Source organism: Cygnus atratus, chromosome 2 (assembly GCF_013377495.2).
Source record: "Cygnus atratus isolate AKBS03 ecotype Queensland, Australia chromosome 2, CAtr_DNAZoo_HiC_assembly, whole genome shotgun sequence".
Lineage (NCBI taxonomy): Eukaryota > Metazoa > Chordata > Aves > Anseriformes > Anatidae > Cygnus > Cygnus atratus.
In genome coordinates, this window is record NC_066363.1 from 8,790,502 (window position 1) to 8,813,374 (window position 22,873).

Genomic DNA, 22,873 nt, shown 5'->3' on the forward strand with positions numbered 1-22,873 from the left:
CTTGAGGAATTTAGAGTGCTCTATGAAGAGATGCCATTTAAAATTAGATAAATATAAAGCATTTGTGGTATGTAATTAAATTTACAAAAAAAGCCCTGTTTTTCCTCTAAGTCTTTAGCAAGGTCTTAATGATTGGCTTAAATAGATTTTTTTTTTCTGGTACTTGAATTTGAAAGGTTTTAATGTTTAAATTCTTATTCTCAAAATATAAGGGTAATTGAGCTTACATACGGGCTGCTATTGAAAATACGACTGCTATAAAGATTTAGAAGTATGCACGAACTTGGTTATTTTTGGGGAGAATAAATGCGTATCCTTTTATGTGAAGGCGCTCTAACTGCAAAAGATGAGTCTAGCTGCTGGCTAAACTTGTCTGTTCTTTCTGGCAGGAAACTTTTCACTTGTTAAACTGCTTTATTATTAGTCCTTTTTAGTAGCAGAGAAGCTTGTTCAAACTTTGCCAGAGGTCAATGTGTTTCACTGTAAAAAGGGAAAAAAAAATGGAATAGAACTTGTCTTACCTAACAATCGCTCCTGTGACTCTGGTAAACAAATTGTACTGTAAGTAGTTTTCCACTGAGCTGAGCCCTGGGAGTGAACCAGCTACTGTACACTTATTGTCATTCCAAAGGGATTAGTTTCCTCTTCCATGCTTTCCTGCTAGGTTAAGTAGTTTTCACTGCTGTAGGAGGTGAGGAAGAATGAATAAGGAACTCAGACTATATCTTGAATGTACAGTTTGTTCTGCTGCTTTGTGATGCCAGCACAGTTGTGTTGTTAAGTTGGATGGTGAAAACTGCATCAAGGAACTGATCTGCTTTGAGAATGCAATTAAAATAATTTGTTCAAGCTAGGTCACTGCACTGTGCTGCCTCCCAGCCCCAGAACTGGGGTGTCATGCTTGAGGTAGCACAATACACCCCAGAATACTAAAGCCTGTATCACAGGCAAATGCTTTTGTATTAAAATACGATTTTCTGAACTTTTTGCCTGTACAACTGACTTCATGGTGTGAATAGGTGAGCTTTTAAATGTTGGTTGGTCCCATTATTTTTAGCTGCCCTACTCTTATTACCATGGAAAACGTGGAAGAGTCAAACAACTGTTCTTGGGGAACAGTTCTGCAGGGAAGAAGTTGTAAACTTACTGCTGGAGGTGAATGCCCTGTGACAAAGCTCTTCTTATAGGACTTGAAGGCTGTAGGGCATTTTCACTAAGTTGAGACTTTGAAGCACACAGTTTTGGAAGAAAGTTCTTTCATTTATGTGCTTGTTTTTCTTGCTATTATTAGCTACGTGTAATTAGAAACAATGAATAATCATGTGTTGTTTGTTCTTGAGTGCAACTGTAAGGGAAGTGGTTTTAGGTGCAGCGATAGAGATTCCAGAGTTTCATCTTGCTGATCATTGGAGAGAATATTTTTTTTACAACTTTATCTGATGGAATATTATTTCATTTGCAAATGTGTTGGAATTATTGTTTTAGGGATGGTTCTTGCTAGATTGCAAAGCTGTCTTTTGGACGTGTTAAGTTTTGTGGTTGCCTGGGCAGCTGTAAATGCCTTACCCCTGCGTATGTTGTTGCCTAATGTAATTGAGTTTTTCTAACTACTGGCCTAGTTCAGTATAGGGCACAGGTTATTGAATATGGCAGGGGAAAAGAAGCTGAACGAACACAGTAGACTTTTTGGTCCCTCATGCTTTGTTTTGCAACCTAAATTGTTTTTTTTTTTTTTTTTTTTTTTGAGATGAGGGTGAGGGAGTTACACAGTTAGAAAAGAGTTGATCGCTGATATGTTGCTTTTTAACTGAGTCCTGTCTCCCAGACATTTAAACCATTGTGGATTTCCAGATCTCTTTCTGTTCCCAAACGCTGGAGGGTGATAGCTGAGAGTTGGAAGGCCCCTGTTATTTTGGAGTACAAATGTAACATTGTTCTTGGAGAATTTTTCCCATTGCCCTTTTTTATTACAAATTCTTTTCCAAAACACTTGTTCTTGCTATGCTCATGTTTAATGAGGCATGCTCATGAAATCGGGGGCCAGAAAGGGCCATATAGTCTGATGTGTTTATCATGGGCTGTTAACTTAAACATTTATCTCTAAGTAGCTCAAAGCTTGGGTTTGGGAAAAACGTGCTGTTCTGGTGCTATTCTGTGAGATGACAGGAGTGATTTAATAGTTGATTTTTGTAGAAATTTCTTTGTTCTGACTCTTCTCTGAGACAGTTCATTTCTCTATACTGGCAGAAAACTTTTCCCTTTTTGTTGTTTCTTTCTTCATGTTATTTTCTCATCCTGATTTGATAAGCTGAGTTTATTCAGTGAGGGGAACATTGAATATTGGGAGGTGAGGAAGGGCAGGCAATGGGTCTATCTTTTCTGAGAGCAGTGAACTAGATTATTTTAGCCCTGTTTTCCTAGAACTGCAGTGTTGGAAAGACCTTTGTGTCTTGATGATAGTGAGGATTGGTTGCCTTTGAAACTGTCACAGATGTGTACTTTTATTCCAGTTTAATTTGTATTGTATGGCTTTGTGTGGTATTGGCTCCCAACCATCTGTTTTTCTCTGCTAACTGAAGATCTAATATTTGTGTGTGCTTTTTTGTTTGTTTCTTTAAATAGATCTGGTAGTTCTGGTCCCTCTTTTCTGATATATAACTTCAGATTAAGCTATGTTAGAAGAAGCTTGAGATGATGTCTGCTTTACTGTTCAGGCTTTTCACTGTTACTTTGGTTCAAACAGTTACCAACATTGATTTTTCTTTTAAATTATCAGTGCAAATGGTGAATACCATATTGTATGAAAAACCTTTGTTTCTGTTGTCATGGGCTTCATATATGTGCTCATACACGTTTTTTGGTCTGTCATGTAATAGGCCAAAGATTTAAAAACAAACAAAAAAACTAGAATGTGTATGCAGTTACTTCTATGGACCAAATGTCTTAAAAAAAAAAAAAAAAAAAAGAAAAAAATTGCATCAAGGATTTTTTTAGTTATATCCTGAATAGCCCTAATTATATTTAGATAATGAATTTAATTTTTCATTATCTTTATCATTCCTTATGACTTGATCTTCTTCCTAGCTGAACTTGCATTTTGTCTTTGAATGTTGCTACAACACATGCTCTTGCTGTCTATTTGAATTTCTTTCGTGCAGCTTTACTAAAAGCTGTCAGTGGTGGATCATGGTGCTGGGAAATCTCAAATCTTTGTGCTTTTGTCAGATTACTGATTCCGTGCTGAAGAGATTAGTGCCTTTTTCCTACCTCAGGTGTGGCTAAAACCTCTTCCAGAACCAGTTCTGTTACGTAGAATTTTCTGTCTCTGAAATAAAGGGCTTAAATGCTAGCCATTTTACTCTTTGGGATATATATGTCTTATGTCCCAATTTTTGTTTAATATTGCAGTGAACACAGAGCAGTTGCTGGTTGTTAATGTTCAGACATTCCTGGAACTGTTTGAGATCAGCATGGAGAAATACTGTGTGCTGCTGATAACATCCTGTTTAGTGATGATGTGGAATACAATCAGTTTTCTCAGACAATTTTTTTCATGCATTATCTGTACATTAGCTAGGTCTTAAAGACATGTACTTATCAATGTCTAGCACTGATTTATGTCTTGGGATTGACTACCTCAGTTATTCCTCTGTCATTCCAGGTATGCCAGTGTCATCCTAAAGAACTCTTACACATAATTACTGCAGTATGAATTTCCTCTCAGCTGCTATAAAAGAGTAGCAAATATGCCTTTTCTTGTAGGTTCAAGTATGATGAAAGCTTACTTTAGTTCCCATTCTCACTTTGGGGTATTTATTTTTATGTAACATCCAAGGCCTGTGTTGTTTTTCTTTTTTAAGGTCTGCCAAGACATGCAGGTTAAAATAGGTTCCCATTTTTGAATTACAGCTCATATTTCAAATCACTGCCATCTTATTTTAGTATTGGGATGTGTGTGTTCTGATATGAGCAGTTGTCAGTAATAAATATTTTCTATAGAAGGGGGAATCTCTTTATTCCTGGCACCAGGCTGAAGGCAGAATGAAATTAAGTAATTAAGATCTTAAATAGTGAGACTGTAGTTCTTTGTGTTGGCATCTTCTTTACAGAAGAGACTGTATGTGATGGAAGAAGTTTAGTAATAGTATGCCAGGTATTTTTGTTTCCTGAATTCTTAGTCACTCTCAAAGAGGTAGTGAGCCATATATTTGATTTCTGTAGTCCAGCAAATGTCTGTTTGACTGACCTGACTTTTCCTGTTCCTGAAGTTGGGGGCATTTATGAAAGATCTAAGCCTTACCACCTCCCAAGCCAGGTGGCCTCCATGTGCCTCCTTCCTGAAATGCAGCTGGGACCACGTGGTGGCCTGTAGGCTGAGTTGTGCCTACAGCATGTGACTGTCCTACCTGCTGCTTCTGTAGGGAAGTGGGAAACAATAATTTGGACAGTATGTTCAAATGGCCTTGAAGAGGAGGATCTAGCTGTGTCTTATATGTCTGCACTTTGTCTAGGTCTGTGTACTGTATCATAACTGGAGGGATAGGGAAAGGAGATGGTCTGAAAATGAAGTGTTTGCACAACAGCAGTATTTATGTGTTTTGTCTGATGCATGTAACATCTTTTTCAGCTTGCTAAATGCTTTTTTAAAAGGAAAGCTTTGTGTGGAGTCTGTGACAAGTCTCAAGTTAGTTTTTTAAGTCACACATGGTGCTTATTTCTGTTTTCTAAGGTTCAACTTTTTAAAATTTGTTAATATTTTCCAGTGAACTTGATGATGATTTGCTTGGAGAGGATTTGCTCGCTGGCAAAAAGGTAAGAGATGCATTAAAGTGAATTGTTACAGATACTGAAATGTGAATCTTGTTCAGCTCATCCACTCCAGTTATTTGATACGGCCTTTTATGTATCGTACGGTCACCTCCCTGAAGCCTGAGAGCCACATTACTCAGGTATCTGATCTGCTGTCTTGCCAGAGCACTTTCAACCCAAAGCTTTGCTGCTTTTGTGAAATACCTCCAACTGTGGTGATTTTAATAAAATTTGAGTACATTTTTTCCTGAGGTAGCATTTCTCCTTGTAACACACAGTTCAAAAAAAAAAGATGTCTCTCAAAATCAACTTATCTGAAGCTCAGATTGACGGAATTAAAATAAATACATATATATATATATATATATATATATATATACACATATATATATATATATGCTTTCTGCAGCTGGTCAGGATTCCTGAGAATTCATTTCAACTGTCAGTTTCCTGGCTATTAAAAGCTATTTGTCAAAATACCAATAGTGTTCTGCTGCTCACTCCCAGCAGTGTTATACAGAGATCTGTTTGAGGTGCTCTGGTACATTCTGGGTGGTGAGTGATTAAAAAAAAAAAAAAAAAGCAGTCAGTGGTGTCTATTAAAGATCCACCCACTGCACTTCGTTTGCTACTACTTTGCATAACAAGTAGGCAGAGGATTTTCCTTTCTACAGTAAAGGAAGGATGTGGGAAGAGCTAGTGTTGGAGAACATAAATGAGCTTCCTTATGACTGCTCTAGACTCTTCACTCTGTGGTATGTGTTTCCAAAATGGAACTGCACGGAAGATTGGATTGCCTGTTTGGATTTGCCTGATACCTGCAAGAAGAGGCAGGGCTTCTGTTTGGGAAATCAAAACTGGCTGGTCACTTCTTTCTCCTCTTTATTTGCTAAATGAGTTCAATTAGAAAATAGTTCTTAAAGTTGTAGCTGGAGATGAGTAGGTTTAAGAAGCACGGATCTGGTGGAAGTTGAGTTTTAATTGATGTAGCTTCACACTCTAAATGTTAGAAGCTAGCTTCATGAAATTGTTCTGTAAGTAATCCCCGTTAAAGATAGGAAATCCTGTGACTAGTTTGCTGGTTATCAAAAATGTAAGCACTTAACATTAAATCTTTGTAGTTGAAACAAAGTTGATAAAGCTATTTACTAAAATTTGTCTGTATGAATATAAAGTGATACTAGATTTCTCCAATGTATTACGTGTTCTTTTGCTTTTCTTAGTCTTATTTTCAGTTTTCCAGAGCTCTCAGCAGTATCTCTGGGTATGGACTTACATGGTGGAGTAATAATAGGTTTCTCAGGAAGTTTTCCCTGAGCTATTTAGGCTAAACTTGCTTCTACTTAATCTCATCCAAGTACTTTTAGATAAGTCTACCCTTGTGTAACCTTTCTGCCCCCATTACTTCAGGGGGATGGAAATAATGTTGCCGAGCAAAACTGTAGTTATCTCTTCTGCAGTGTAATTATTTAAAACAAAATAAAACAGAATAAATGTATGAAGCAACTGAAAATATGATCGACAGATTAGGAGGAGTTCAGAAAAGGCACAATATTGTTTTTAATTCACTTGAAAACTACTTTGTCAGAGTTCTTAATATCATTATATAAACACTTTGTCAATGTTCTTAATATCATTATATCATTTCTCCAGGCTCCTAAGTATCTGCTCATTTAAAAAAAAAAAAGAGCAATTCAGTGTTTTTTTTGACTTGCCTAATGTATCAGGGTCACAGGGCAGTTAAATAATGCTAACCTTTCTCTCATCCTGGTATTTCTTTAAGTGAATTGTCATCTTTGGCTATATTTGGAAATACTTCAGTGAATAGTCTTGATAGCTGGGCAGATTCGAGTTTTGGAAACTTCTGTTCAACCATCAAACATTTATTTACAGATTTGTTATCTCGAGTGATATATTTTTTTCTTGTTGCATTGGGCAATTTCGTTGAAGATCCTCATTTAAAAAAAAAATTCTGAACACTAAGTAGTTTCTATAGTTTGTATCCATATTTTATGCTCATGATTGACTTTTTCCGAAACCTAGAATCAGTCAGACTTGTCAGATGAGGAGCTGAACGACGATCTTCTGCAAAGTGACAATGAAGAGGAACAAGAATTTGGGTATCTTTTCTAAATCCTGTGTTTTGAATAACTATTATGCTATATGTATAACCTGTAAGTTTTTGACTACTACTACTGATAATAACTCAGTTTAGTAGTTACTAGTTACATACGTTAAGTAGTTTTGCTTATTATTCAGTCAACTACTTAACTATATGTATATATGTGTTCAGTGGCGTTGTTAATGTGTCAGTAAAACAATGCTTATTTATTTGAATCTAATAAAATGAACATAACCCAAAACTATAAAAAATATCCAGAAAGCTTAAAGAAGAAACCGTATCATTTCCTATGCTATTTAGAACTGTTTGTAAGTACTTACAGAGCTCTTGTTCTGTGCTTTTTCTATTGTTGTAGGCTTTCATCTCGTTTTTTTGCTGCCATCCTGCTTTTAAAAATGTATCTTACCTCCTGAGACCTTAAGGAGGGGATCTCCATAGTTTCTAAAGCATGAAATGTGGCTTAAATATTTGTGTACAGTACACAGCAGGAAATTTGTATGGGGTCTGTAGGGTTGAGCAGGGTTTTACTTCCATGGGAGTTCGGTGAGGAACCTGCCCTGTGAATACTCCGTGTTGATACGGATCCAGTGCTTAATTATGGGTGCTACAAATCAAAACAAAAGTCCTGATAGTTCCACTTTTCAAGCTGGACTAGAAGGGATTACAAGATGCTTGTGATGGAGAAGTGATGTAGTATCACTGCTGCATTTAATGCTCTCTGTCTTTCCTGGCTGCTTTTCCTTGATGTCGTGCTGTATATGTGTATGTTCTGAAGGGGTATATTCATGTTGCTCCGAGATCTCCTTTCTATCCTTGGCGTGGATTAGGACGAGGGACGTCTCCCTGTATTGGATTGATGAAGGCGGGGTGAAATACCTCACCATTGAGACCATCAATCTCTCTACTGGCTGCTGTTCTCCCTGGAGGAGTGAGAGTTTGAGTGTTCCCTTCAACGTGGGTAGTCCCAGTTAGTCCTCCCTGTTTCTGCTCTGGATTTCCTCTTTGTGGGCCATGGGCAGCAGGGATAGCCATATGACTGCACTAGTGCTGAGGAAGTACCAGGGGTGTGATAGTATTACGCAGTGGAAGCAGATCTCTGCATTTTTAGCAGCTTTATTGCCAGGATATGAAAGCCTTGGTCCACTCCTCTCCCTTTGTTTCCATTGAAACTCATCTATGCCTCTATAGTTGGGAGGATAATGATAATCCTGCATAATGTTTTGCTTATTGTATTACATCTTCTCCGTCTGATAGATGCAAATTGCTCAAAGCTGCCTGGAACTTGTGCCCCCAGACTTATGAAAATAGTAAATAATAGGAATGTAATCTAAAAAACAACAAAAAACAATCTTTGTTTTCCTTGTACCCAGAACTCTCAAATCAATAAGAGCTTTTTCTCCCTGCTTTTATAAGTAGTCTGCAGCTGGTGAGTCACTCTTTTATGTGTTGATGACAGTAGCTATTGTAAACAGTAAATTCTGAGTTTTGCTTTTTCTCCAGATAATAATCTTTCTGTTTTTCATTTCGATTGCTTTTTTCATTGTCTGTGCACTAATTTTAAGCCTTAGGCATACATATATATTTGTAAATTTGACTATATATTTTACATAAAGTAGAACATGAAATCTGTCATAAAATGTAAGTTCGGATTCAAGGTAATGAAGAAGGAGCAATATTAATGCATTTAATAAAAAACCAATTCACCAGTTTATTTTGAGAGATTGGGAAAACAGATGCAATTATAGTAATTTTGTGGATTTTTTTGTTAGTCTTGGAATTAAAATTAAATCCAGCCTGCTTTGGTTACTGAGCAGGACTTTTGCCAGTTTGACCTGTTAAACCATCTGGTTGGTTTGATTCCCCTGGTCAAATAGCCTGCAGTTCGTGATAAGCTGCAAGACAGTATGCATTATGAAAGTATGGCATGGAGTCAAATAGTGTGTGAGGTATCATTTTGTCTACCAACTTAGAGAATATGTGTCTGTTGGCTTTGTTTTGCTAAGTCTTTGTGAGTACGCTTGACTGTTATATTTCAACCTTTGAATCTTTTTCCCCTATGCTATAGTTCCCAAGGTGTCACAGTTAGCCTCGATGCTACATCTGGCTTGCTTACATCCTACGAACTCTCTGAGACCATCAATGATGAATCAATAGAACATGAGTCTGAGTACGACCAAGGGGAAGATGAAATTGGTTACGACAAATCTGAAGCACCTGAAGAGTATGCTTCAGAGTATGCAGAGGAAGGACATTATGAAGGCAATGATCCTGAACTGACAGAAGACCAAATAGAATATGGGGAAGAGCCTGGAGAAGATGATGAAGTGCTAGACCTTGAAATCAATGAACCCCTAGATGAATTTCCAGTGAGTTTCTTTCTATTGTATCTTCAAAGATAACGTTGCTTCATGTGCATAGGGTTTCAGACTGATTTGAAATCTGTTTACCTCCCTAGGGAGTAGGGGAAATTAGACCTATTATCACTGTCTGCCGGTTTCTTTATCTAGGCTGTGACAAAGTTTGTGTTGACAGCTTGTTTGGCAGTAGGTAATGCTCCTTTGTCGTGCTGGAAGGCAGTTGAGAATCATGACCTTGAGGATTGTATCCTTAAGGAAGAAAACAGCTTTGTGTGGTGGAGATACACTGCCAATTGTTAGAAGTACTTAATGCAAAAGCTTTTATCCAGGCTTTAGACAAGATCTGATAAAGTCCTTCGAAGGTGAAAAGATTATTGACCTGCTAAAGACATCTTTAAGGTGCTAATATCCCAAAGTGATTGATGTCCTGCTTGTTCATCCTTTTTGTAAGTGAGAACTGTCTAAACCTGAATAAAGAGATTGGAGGTTAGTTCAGAAAATGTCACCTGCATAATTTGGTATAATTTAAACTGTGTATTAGAGAACACATGGTACATTTAATTGCTAGTTAAATGATTCAATTTTAATTAAAACTGTATCTGATCAGTGAGATGCCTTAAAATCTCAGCAAACTTTTTCTCTACTTTATTGTTGAGAATTGTAGAGAGTTGCTCAGGATTGTGCAGAATGTAACTCAAATAATTGCAGAATCTTGTAAGAATATTTACATTTTTGATGAGCTGAAACCTGATATTAACATATACGTGCTATAGGTGCATACTTCCTTTAGAAAGAAATTACTGCAGTTTTTGGTTCTTGAATTTGTAATCAAAATGAAATACAGAAGTAGATGGGCTAAGCAGTAATAGACAGGATCTTTGTGATGCCATTGCTGGGATATAAAAATGTTTTGGTTATAATTTTGGTAATACTGAAATTGTCTAGTTAAAAGCCGTGGTAATGGTATATAATCTGTCACTTATAATTGAGAATTCTGATAGATACAATACCTCTCTTCCAGTTCTGGTAACAATAACAATGCATACAGACACCTTTTCTTGACAGGTTTGTGTTTCTGTAAAGTTTGCCTGTCTTTTCATCTTCTTGCATTATTCCGTTAGGACGAAGATTACATGCAGTCATACAATGAGCAAGCAATGGAAGAACAAGAATATACAGCTGATGAGGAGCTGGAAGAACCCCAGACAATAACAAATGAATCAGAAGAGGTATGTGGTGAATTCAATGGACAATCAAATTAATGATTTTTCAGAATTTGAATTTCTGGAATTGTGAATATTGGTGGGTAAGAGCTGATGCAGCTTTGCCAATGTTGGATTATTAGTGGCATTACTGTTTATGTAGGATGAGTTGCGATAGCATCTGTATTGTCAGGTATTAAAAAAAAATTTTAAAGTCTGCCCCTTGGGCTGAAAATCATAAGGGAGAGTTCAAAGTGACAATGTTTCATCTTGGCTTCAGCACTAGAAACTTCAGGGATGCTTTTCAGTAGGAGAATGATAGTAACACTATGTCATATTTAGGTTGTCTGTTAAAATCTCAGGTAGTTACGGTGCGTTGTTTTCCAGACAGATAATTCACTGCTGTTGAGAGTGTATAGCTCTCACGTAACCCATTTTGAGGAGTATGAACATGAAACGTTCTGTATGTCAGAACGGCAGTTCCGTAGTCAGAAACGCAAAGACCAGATCGTTGTTTTGAAAGAAGTTGTATTGGGACAGAATTTTTTATGAAGTTTATTTTAATTCTTTGTTTGGGAAAGAAAATGAGTTCCATCATTTGTGAGAAGAAAGCTTATGTCAAAAGCTGTCAAGTATATGTTCACTTGTTATAGCCTGAAACAGTGGTATCATACCTGTTAATAATTTGCAGCAAGCTTTTGGTGTGGATTGCAAAGGGATTTTTTTTCCTTTCCCCACCAGGAATCCGTTTTCATATTACTTTTATCCAGTTCTTAATTAAATAGGATTGAGTGTAATACCTGCTGAGAAGTGTAGTCAGAGTGTGTTCCCTCTTTGGAGCCTGAGCTCATCAGAAAATTAATTCCTCAAAGACAAAGCAGCATTCTTCTGTAAGGTTCTAACAAATGGGTGTGCTGTGATATTCTTTAGTTGCATCAAAATGATAATAAACCAGCATTCTTTGGTAGAGGAACAGAGACACATTGAAAGGAACCCACCTATGTTGTTCACTCTTTTTCTGTGCAGTCGTGACAGTCTATAACAAATATATATTAAACATAGTTTATTTCCTAAAAATTAAATCTACTCTTCCAAAAACCTTTACAGCATTTAGAGATCTATTTTTTTGTCCGTTCACTGGATAAATGGTTTCCTCCTGGTGTTTTTATAAGCAGTCTGATGCACTTGTTCTGTCTGCAGCCACAGGCTGAGAGCATGGTACATTATGTAAAATTAAGTACATAGCTGTTCTTCGCTGTCAAACTGACTGCTTTAAAAAAGCACAGCTTCATTTTTAGACTATAAACTAGTCAGTTCTGTAATAAATGTTGTCTAAATTTGTCTAATTCAGAGTTAAATTCCTTTCATTTGAAAGGCACCGTTAATGTGTTTTTAATTGACTTTGTTAATAGAACTTTTAGAGAACTTGTTTGTCATATCATGTCAATGTGCTGGCTTCATCTTTATTCCGTTGATCTCCATTCTGACTTCATTCTTACACCTTGCAGGTTTCCACAGTTTTATTTCCAAAACAGTACTACCTTTTAATTCCTTTATTATTCCAGATGTATCGTATTTAGCCTTGTTTTTAGGCTATCAGTTGGAATCTTCCGATGAGGATACCACAAAGAGAACCTTTGCAAAGTATGCACTCTTGTAGGTGACACTTAGGGCTCCAACGCCAATTTTTTTATTTGAATGTTACATAACGGGCACTCTTCATTAAATCTCATAACATTCACAGCTTGTAAACAAGGGTAGTCGTTGGCATTCTCCTGTAGAAAATACAGGGCAAGAACAAAGCTGTAGTAGGTGAGGTACAAATAGCATTGTTACTTTTTTGATTGAGATTTGGCATCTGAATAATGGAGAGAGAGCTGATAGAGAAAAGTGTTCTGCAGTGTTGTATTTTAAGCAGTTCCACATTACAGAAATAGACAATCCTATTATGCTTCATGAAGAATTTTTTTTAAGTCAAGAGAAAAGCTGGCTGGCCATAGGATTGGAACTTGCTGGGGGAAACTGATGAAGCAGGAAAGGGAGAGAGACCTGTTAGGGGCACTCAGGTGGGAGGGAGGGGCAGGAAAAATTTATCTTTGTCTAGATCGGTTTCAGGGCATGGTTTTTCACTTGATATTTCATTTGAAAAGGTGCTCAGAACTTGGATTTTGAATTAATAAGAGTCTTCATGGAGCTTCCTTGAAAACCCTAGCAGTGCTTCATAAAATTTTTTTACCTTTATAAGGTACAAAGGAAATCTCAACGCCAAGATGTTTCAGCAGCAGATAGATTTCGTAAAACTATCAGTTACATGAGTTATGTCCTAAATACTTCTTAGAAGAATGATATCGCTAATGACGTCTACGAAATATTCATAAAAATGTGACCACCTAAAATCAAATTCATATTTTCTTTGTCATTTTAGTATTGGAACTAATCTCCTGTGAAGTCTATGATGGGGGTTTCTCATTGTATAAATTTAAACCATGTCTTGGCTTGTGCTGATAAGAAATGACGAGGACTTTGATCAGGAACATATTTCATGAAGAAATGCTGCATACTTGTTTTCTTTTGATAAAATGTAGACCAAAAAAAGCCAATGTCTATGTTTGTTATAAGATTGTTCCATCTGTGTTTAACCAAAACTCATGCATTTTGGTTCTTTTGTTGAAGTTTGAAGATAAAATCTTTCAGCCTGGAAGTAAATGATGAAAAAGTGCAAATCAGAACAGTCAAATTTTAAATGTTCAGAAAAATATTTAGAAACTCTTCGGTTTGTTTTTTATTCCCATTTTGCATCTGTGAAATGGACTTTTCCTTGGAATAGATGTAACATCTTATCTGCTCTGTTTCTCTCTCGATCCCTTAGGATTGAACAACTGCTGCTGCCTCAGTGTTAGCAAACAACCGGGGACTACCATAGGCCAGCGATTTCATAAAAGTTTTTGTTTCTGATTTGTAATGTTCCGTGTGGAAGGGATCTGGTTTAACCTTATGACACTCAGCCTGGTTTATGCATCTTAGCACTGGCAAAAACTTGCCAATCCCGTGCTTAGGATCCTGTGCTAAGATGAGCATTTATCACACTGATTAGCGTTTTCTCCTGCTTTCCTTGGGCTTTCTACGTCTGTTATCAGTCCTGCAGCTGCACGGTAAACTGGGCGGGAACACTCATTCTTGCTGTGTAGCAGATCGTAACCCAGCGTGGGGAGTTCTGGTGAATGACTGGGATTTATGGCATAATTGTCTAATGAGTGTGGCAGAAAACTTTGACCTTGTGATAGGGGAAAGGTCACTGTTTTTTCCTCATAATGAAAAATCAGTAAAGCTCTTCGATAGCTTAGTACAAGGTGTCATAATGGGAAATGTTAAGCTCCCTTTGAGGAGAGCTGCTAAGAAGCCTTGGCTGACTAGTCCAGTCAAGTGACCTCAAGTGGCTGTTCAAGGACTGTTGATGTATATGCAGAGATATTCATGATTAGCTAGTATTAAATAGAATCCTTCAAGTGCTATTAATTCTGTGCCTGTGCTTGTGTCCTTTCCTGAATGAATTTCTTCTGAAATTCTATATGTCTATATACTGTAATATTGGGGAAAATAACTCCTATTATGCTGAATGATAGAAAAGATGATCAGAAGAAGTCTTGCATGCTACAACTATTGTACAAATCGCAGGGGAAGGGGTGTATGCTCCTACACAGCTCAGATAACCTTTCCTGTAGCTATATGTAGAGAACATATGGTTGGCTGTCAGGCATGTTTGTGTCTCCATCGCAGCTAATATAAATCCCTCAATAATACGTATAATCAGACGTGGACATGGGTCAGTTAGCATTCTCAGTGTTGCCTTTCCTTGGTGCTTGTTTTTTCATTAGCTCCTTTGATTTTTTTGTCTTTGATATTTAACGCCTGTGTGGCTGTTGTTTGGTAATAGGTGGTGAATAATGTGAGGTACTACCCGAAAGACTACAGAATTGGTATAAATGGCTAAGAAGAATAAAGTTATACTGGTGAAGGAAAGTTGAATAAATATTTTCTAAATGTTGCACAGGGAAGAAGTTATTTTGTACTCTGTTACAACTTGCATTTTTTTTTTCAGAATGTTTTTTTTTCCCTCCAGAATAAATAAATAGTGAAAGGCAGCAGTTTCCACAGGTATTCTCTGTAGCATTTCATTAGAGCACGTCAAGATTTCTCAGGACAGTGCAGACCACATTAATCATTCTGTAGTCTGAGCTACACATAGAGCCTTGCACGAGTAAGTTTTGCACTCATAGAGGAAATTATGTAACTGAGACCTGGCTTTGATGAGTGAAAAGTGTAATCCCAGCACAGCCTTAAAGAGGCACGAAGGTAGAAAATGGATGTGTCTGGGGTTTATGTTCTAAAATAAAAGCAGGAGGCTCAGAGCAGCGAGAGCTTGTTTCATAAAACAGCTGCTTCGATTCAGACTCCCAAATTGAGATCCTGAAGGGAGAAACCCTAAAGACGAGCATTGGAACAGTGAAATTACAGGTTTTATGATAGTTTAAAACATAGATTTGATGGAGGTTTTGCTACTCCTTTCCCTTCTGGGAGTCCCTGTTTTGAAAGTAAAATTCTAACTCTCTCTCTCCCCCTCTTTTAATTGTTGTTTGTTTTTATTAAACAATGTTAACATCTCTTCCCTTTCTAACATGACTCCCTTGTTCCACAAGTTTCAACTGCCTTTCCTCTGAGGTGCTTTGATTTTCCATGGATATGTTAATCAGACCAGTTGTTCTCAATTTGGGTTTGCTTTTGGGGCTTGCATTTCTTTCAGTCTTGAAGGATTTTCTTTGCCTGCGATCCTATCTGTTGTTTTTAACTGTGCTATTTGATGATAAATTGTGTTTATAAAATATCTCTAACAGATATAAGAATTAAAGCTTTGTGTAAACGTAGACTGTTATGTTAGCTATATCTTTAAACGTTTTTAGTCAGGGAGTACAATGCTTGAATATGTGCTTAGAATGGATAAAATACAATCTGAGATAAAGAGACAGCAGGTTGAAAACAAGGTGGGATCAGTAGCCCATTGAAGCCCGGTAACTGAGCATACAGATCGTGTCTTCACCAGGTGGAAGCTGCTGAAGCTTTGAGCTTGAGTTCTTAGTGTGCTGCCTTTTATAGTTGAGACTGTCTTGCCAGATCCTGTCTCTTCTTGTATCTTGTTTCCTGTGTTTTTGTGAGGAAATTTGCAGTCTCTTCTACTATTATGCTATTTACTCTCTTCCTTGGTGTTTGACTTAGTATCTGTCTACGTGGCTGACACGCTTTGCCTTTTCCGTATAAATTACTGCACTGATCTGGTTAATTAGAAGATTAAACCATTTCTTGCGTGTTACATTTCACTCACTTTTTAACTGTCTTCAAGCAGCATGGAAGTTGTGATCTGTTTAGCAGCTTTACAAAGAATTAGATTGCACGTGCAGGCTCTAAGAAATGAGCAAGTAGGCTTCTACAAAAAAAAAAAAAAGCCAGATCTACAGTAACCAAATATTTTATGGAAAATCATACTGTATTAGAACATTTCTAATTTTCAATTCTAGAAATCAAATATAACTTGTGTAACATTCGGAGCGTTTATTTTATCTTGCCAGCACAGGGCAATGACATTTATTTATATATTTTAATTTGAAGGTGAGGAATCCATTTTCATTTGGGAATTTTCATCTGAATAAATGTTCTCCGTTACAGAGAGAATTGGAAAGTAAATGAGGACAAGGGAATAGCATTCCAATATACAAGTTTAGTATATTCAAATTTTATGCAATCCTTTTCTCCATTCTCTTCATCATTTGCTGAATTAAAACTGGGAAATAGTCAAGGAGTGGAAAAAGTAAAGACAAGTACAATTATGTGTACCTGGAGGAATAAAATTGAGAAATGTGAGGTTACCTGTATTTTTCTTCAACATGCTACTGGCAGTTGTTAGCGAATTAAAAAAAAAATAAATAAAAATTAGTGTTTGGATTATGTGAATCTGGTTGTGTCCCAGGCTTGCATCTTAGTCAATTCAGTGATGGAATGTCACTCTGTGTGCGAAAGCAGCTACTTACTAATCAGGTGGCGGTTCTAATTGGAGATTCCACCTGCCCTAGAGTATTGTATCAAAGTAAGTTTTCTTGGTAGATGTTACACAGATGCAGAACATATAATAAATTGTGTGTGTGTATATATATATATATATATTGCTAAAGCTTTAATATTCATTGAGTTTCTATAATATATAATGCCAGTAAAATTTGTACAAAGGGACTTTTAAAAAAAATGCATTGTCTTCTGAATCTCACTGATCACAAGAAAGTAGATTTTTCAGTTTGCATATCCTCTGTATTTTGTGATTCAGGCAGCTATTGAATCTCTGGAACTTCAAGACGAGACAAAAGAGGAATCTGATGAAGAGGAGGATGATGATGAAGAATCTGGACGATTACGTTTCAAAACTGAACGGAAAGAAGGAACGATAATTAGGCTCTCAGATGTGACAAGAGAAAGGAGAAACATTCCAGAAACTCTAGGTGAGATTCTGTGGCAATGGACTATTTTGAAGAGCTATAATACAAAATAAACTAAAAGAGGCTTTCTAGAACTTTTAGGAATGAGTTTGGCAAAAGATAGAACAGCCCTTTTCTAACTTAGACTGGCATAAATCCAAATTGTCCAAAGTCATTTCTAGTGTCTGTCTCCTTGGTGGTAATGTTTAAGCTTACAATATTTTGAAAACTAGCACAATGCTTGTTCCCTGACACTTTTGTGGTGTCTTTAAAAGCTTTCATGTTTTCAAGCTGCAGCTGTCTGATCTTTGTTTCACTGCTTATTGTGGTGCGATGCAATTTAAGGAATTCCTTTAGACTTTATTGCCTGGAAGATTTACACTTTATAACACAGATCTTGTTACTTCTGTTCCGCTGTCAAATACCTGTATTTTTGCAATTTTTCCCCTTAGGAATGTGAGTGTGTTACGAACCTATCGTGTTCCCCCTGTTAGTTTGGCCTAGAGAAGTTCTAACTTGCTGATCTGCAAATGTACTTACGGTGTTAGAAAAATATAGAACCTCCATCTTATCTTTTCAGGTTTTCTAAGGTGGAACTATGGGAGTGTCTCCTACTGACTTTATTCTATTAGGCAGCATCTAAAAGAGTAGTTTTTCTTCATAGGGAGTGTTGTAACATAAGCTCCATGTGGCTAATGAATTTGACACTGTTATTTCCAGAAGAAGCAGTAGATATGCAACTGTCTTACAACTGCCAGTTTAGTTTGTAAATAGAATGATACTGGTTTGTTTTTTGAGAGCTCAAGACTTTCCGAGAGTTCAAGACCGGCTGTGTGTCTTGGGTACTTGAGTATTTGATCCTGGAGTTTTTAAAACTCTGACATGTACCTGTCCTACTGGGGATACCCGTCCTGCCCTTCGTGATGTGCTTACAGTGGTGGTAATGCTCAAAAAAAAAAAAGTTAAAATGGTGATAGTGAGATGGGTAGAAGTTAAGTTTTGCTTTTGGAGGGGTATGCTATTCTCATAGTTTCGGTGTTGAACCAAAGTATCAATTTAAAAGGTCAGATCTTTTGAAGAGAATCAAGGTATGCAAGAGAGAGAGTTGAACTGGTAATGAAGGCAAATTGTCACTTCGTTTTGGCTAATTGCCAGATATCACTGGGAGAAGATATATTTTGATGGTATTTCTAAGTTTTGCCAGGCTGTAGGTATGAATTCCTCACGCAGGATTGCTGTAAGATGGGTCCCACACAGCCCAAACTTGGTAGCTGGGTGCTTCTGCTTTCTTTCCAGGTGAGACAGTGTCTTTGGGGCAACATGGCATTTTGAAATTTCATTTCTGGAGCACCTACTTAGATTGCCAGGACCTGTCCTGGTTAAATTTTCCTTTTCCCTTAAAAGGCCTGCCTTAAAATGGGAGTCAGTTCTAAGGATTTTTCTCTGAGTTGCTTCTCCTCCTCCTCCTATAATATGCTTGCGCAGTTTGGGCTTTTACTGTGCACGTGAAAAATGAGAAGCCTTACCTCTAGAGTAAAAGTGTTGTGGCTATGAGGACTTATTCATGAGCAACAAGGAGTCAGCTGCAAAGGCTGAACCGGCCTTTCACAGTAGTATTCCTGTTGTGCTCTGAGAGACATCAGCGCGTGACTTTGAATCAAGGTCTTTTGTTTGTATTTATTGTATAGTTCTTGCAGTTTCAGGCAAAGTGTGTATTGTAGGCCTTTATTTAACATTTTCGTATAAGCAGGTGTTGATATTGACTAAAATAAGCCTGAAGGGAACCATCTAGAAGGGTTCAGACACAAAAGTAATCTATAGGGGCAAGGGATATTTTAGCTGAGGTGTGTTCAAAATGCATTTTCAACCATAAAACGGTACAGGCTGTATCCCATTTATACAAAAGGTGCTGGTAGCCTTACAAAACAGGATCATCTCAAGGTAAGAATACATTGGAATAGCTAAATCTCAGTGTGTAATTACAAGGTAAATGACAGTTCCATGCATTTTTATATATCTATGGGTTTACTCAGTAGTGTAACGTAAAAACAAGACTAGCCAAGGAGAAGAAACTATAGTAGAGCTCAGCTGTTAAAAGAACAGTGATCAGAACAAGACCGACTTCTGCGGGTGATCAGGGATGTTGCTCTGGTGTAAAAGGTGATGCAAATGTACGTGAATCTGTAAACAGCTTTTTTTAACTGGTCCTTGCAAAAAATATAATCTTGCTGTTGTGAAAAGATTTCTATTTAGTCTATTTTTTTGTGTTATTCTCTTGATAAGAGACCAAATGCCTGGTGGAAAGTTAAACAGCAAAAATGCCTTGCATATAAATATCAGCTTTTGAGATTATAGAACAGGTTTTTAGACACTACTGGTTTAAAAATGAAACTTCATTGGAGAGCTACATCTCCTTACTTTAAAATCTGAACATAGTTGAGAAAACACTTATAGAGAAATTAACATTTCAGTTGAAGTTACAAACGTAATTTCCATCCTGTCACTTTTTGGTGACCTTTTGTGACAGCTTGTCTCTATTGGAGGAGTGCATTCTTACTTGCTGATTAAAGATGTCATTTGAAACCATTTTATTACCAGGGATAGTGAAATTAATCTTGACACTTAGAGACACTAGAAGAATAATTGCTGATTCACTGCATTAAATATGTGCATGTGAGAGAACTGTACAGTCAAGATTAGAGCGTGTGCTAGTAAAACCATGCAAAAATACAGTGTATTCGCATAAATGTAGCTGAGATTTTTCCAAAATATTTTGTTATCCAAGATACAGTAGTGCTATAAAAAGTTTAAAGGAGAGGTTTTGTTGGACAACTGTTAAATTGATTTTTCTAGAGGTGCTGAGTTTATCATTTTTGACGAGAATCAAATAACTTTCAGTGGATGTGATTGAATTGTTGTCGAGTTGGTGTTGTAATTATGCTGTGGATCTACTCATAAAGAAATATGAAGAAAAAGAAGAGACTTTGGCATTGCCAAAGTGAATTGTTCTCTGTATAGCTAATTAAAAACAAAAAAGCAAACAAACCCCTACACTTATGCAGACTCCCTTGCAAGCTGATAACAATGGTTTATATATGTGGAATTACTTCCTGTTATGTTCTACTTAGTTTTTGTTTGCTGATACCTACTGGCTGAGATTTCAGGCAAGACTAGGAAATTAAGATGAGTGGTTTCACTGTCACTCTGTTGCACTGTGTGCAGAAGAACAAGATGTGATCACATTACAAGTCTGCATGATGGGGAGAAAAATAAATAAAATGGGAGAAGAGTCCCTCTCTCTCTGAATCCCTCTCGATTCAGATGGTACATGTGCATATATATATATATATATATATATATAAACACGTGTATTTCTTTACATTGTGGAATGGGATTCATGCTGTAAATCTGTACGTTACCCAGAACAACAGGGATTCTGGGGTACTGAAGCCTGGGCATCTGAATTGAGAGCTGCCCAAGGCAGGTGTAGCAGCAGAGACCTCTGTTCAGGGCTGGTGCAGGCAGGAGCTGGTGGCTTGCGGGGGACAGGGCTGCGTCCAGCCTGGCCCAGCATATGTTGGTGACGACGCACACAAGCTCACAACCAGGGAGAAGCAGTGGCCTTTTCACAGGAATCCCTGGGTGTGCTTTAGAAGAGACTAGGGAGGGAACGATGATCTTCTCTTCCTCTGCGTCTGACTTCCTTTCGAGGCAAACGTCTGATGTTTTTCAAGGAAGACATTTCCCTGCTCCCCTCCCCGCAAAATCCTCTTCCATGCTATTTTTTTCTCCTAGGTCTTTGCATGTGTGGCACAGTGCTCTGCAATGGGATAAACAGCCCACCTCGCAACTGAGCGGTCTGTGCTTTGCTGTATGGTGATTGATAGCAATGTAAAGAGCTCAGGGTGTTCATGGGGAATGAGTTTAGTTTACTGCAGGAGTCTTCTCTTTTGTAGGCTGTCTCTGAGGCTCTAAACCTGCAGTTTTGTGTGTGAACAAAATTCTTGACAGGTACACTGTTTTCTTCCGCAGCACATTGTGGAGGATGTATTCTTGATGTGTTAATGTAATTTTATATTCCTTTGTCTTCCAATCAAGTGGTTATAATGTACTTTTGTGGTCAGAGATGTGGTGTGTATGTAATGGTGCTTGCTGTAATGAATTCATGGGGATTATGTTCTGGGTTGGATGTTTTTTTTCAGGTTCACAGTTTCATCAGTGAAAGTGAAATTGTGTGCAAAACTGAAACTGTGTGCAAAACTGGATACAGTGGCTCTGATTTAAAGACACTGCCTGTAAAAGTTTGAGAACTTTTGTGTAAAATGAGAAGGGAAATAATTTATTAGTCTTCATCTTGAAGAGAGTGAAATGCACATACATGTTTAAGGTCATCAAGACTGACTTTGACCAGGATGCTCTCATCCCTTCCCAGAGCATAATCAGCATAGCTCTCTGAAGTCATTTTGTTTGGGGAAACCCATTCTTCCTTCTAACATTGTTTCTACTCAGTGTCCTCCAGCGTGGGCTAAAGAGGTTGAGAGACTCAGACATAGTCTTGTAGGAAGCCTAGCTGTCTTCCTGGGTTTTTGCTTTCCTCATGTGTGACTTTTAAGCTGTTTAACAGGAAACAGTGTTTTGAATGAATATCTGTGATAGGTACTTGCTGCAATGACTGAGCATTGCTTTCCAAACTAACTTGCTGAGTTCCTTCCTGCAGACCAACTAAAAGCCAGTGTCAGCCCTTTCACACTCGGAAACCTGTGAAGTTGCTTCAGGCATGGACAGAAAGGAGGTTTGGAATGAGAGCTGTTCTTTCCATTAAACCAGCTTTTTCCATCCTTGACAGCAGAGGATGGATAGGGTGACTGTTTTAGGCACATCTAATGCTTTAGATTGCATTGGATGAGAGGATGGTTATCTTAATTTTCCTTGCTAATACACAGTGTGCACATTTAATACCATACAAAGACTTTGGGAGTGTGATTCTCTGCCCCTTGTCTAAGCATGCTAAGAGATTTTGCTGATCGTCTGGGGCTCTGCTGATCTCCTGAGGTGGTACTAGGGCAGAAGCAGCATCTTGTAAGAACATCTGATGCAGTTGTAACTTGAGCTTTTATGTCACTTAATTCCAGTGTCAGAGAGGGGAAATGAAAGGAGGCAGACAAACGTACCACCAACGTGCAGAAATGGAATAGCAAACTATAGGGCAGATTCTGGGATTTTAGGCAGTCTGTCATGTTTGCTGTATTCTTGGACTGTCAGCAAGTTCTAAGCTTTTCTTTTAAGAACCGAGAAGCACCAGTTTTCTGCAGGTGTTGAATACCTCTGAAAATTGGGACATGCAAATTGACAGCCTTTGCAGCTCCATTGTGCAGGTAGTACTTGCAGGTAGCCAGGTAAGGACAACTGCGGCAGCAGGACTATGCTGTTCTTACCCTTCCATGCCCTTTTGTCAATCCTCAACTTCAAAAACTGACTGAGATTACTTATGAAGATGTTTAAGGTGGTGATTCAGTAGCTTTGGCTATTGCACTGGCAAGAAACGTTAATAGTTCTCTAGGTCCTTAATGATATATTCCTGATGGAGGATATGTAGCTGTGCAGAGGAGGTTTTATTATAGTGTCTTATAGCTGCTTTAAGAGTGCTGTGAAATGAGAAATATTTCTATTCTGATCTTGAGATACTGCAGCTTTTACTTGTAGTATTAGCAAGTAACAAATTTCTCCTGAAAAATTGGTCTCTATACCCGGATTCCTTTAAGAGCAGACTTCATTTTAATAGAAAAATGGAATTCTTGCACTAATTGTTATTCATATGAATTCAAAATATGTTTTTATAGGTCAGGAATGTGTTTCTTGTAGACT

The 22,873-nt window shown here is 37.6% G+C and overlaps 1 protein-coding gene across 17 annotated transcripts in view; it reads left to right on the forward strand.

The window, feature by feature from the left end:
• Positions 1-22,873, forward strand: part of RBM33 (RNA binding motif protein 33) — a 102,617-nt gene that overhangs the window by 10,058 nt on the left and 69,686 nt on the right. For all 17 annotated transcript variants that reach the window (XM_035570194.1, XM_035570187.2, XM_035570190.2 and 14 more), the window contains exons 3-7: positions 4,764-4,812; positions 6,853-6,929; positions 8,997-9,297; positions 10,410-10,517; positions 16,861-17,032. In XM_035570194.1, the coding sequence (XP_035426087.1) occupies positions 4,764-4,812; positions 6,853-6,929; positions 8,997-9,297; positions 10,410-10,517; positions 16,861-17,032 (707 nt within the window). The remainder of the gene's footprint in view (positions 1-4,763; positions 4,813-6,852; positions 6,930-8,996; positions 9,298-10,409; positions 10,518-16,860; positions 17,033-22,873) is intronic.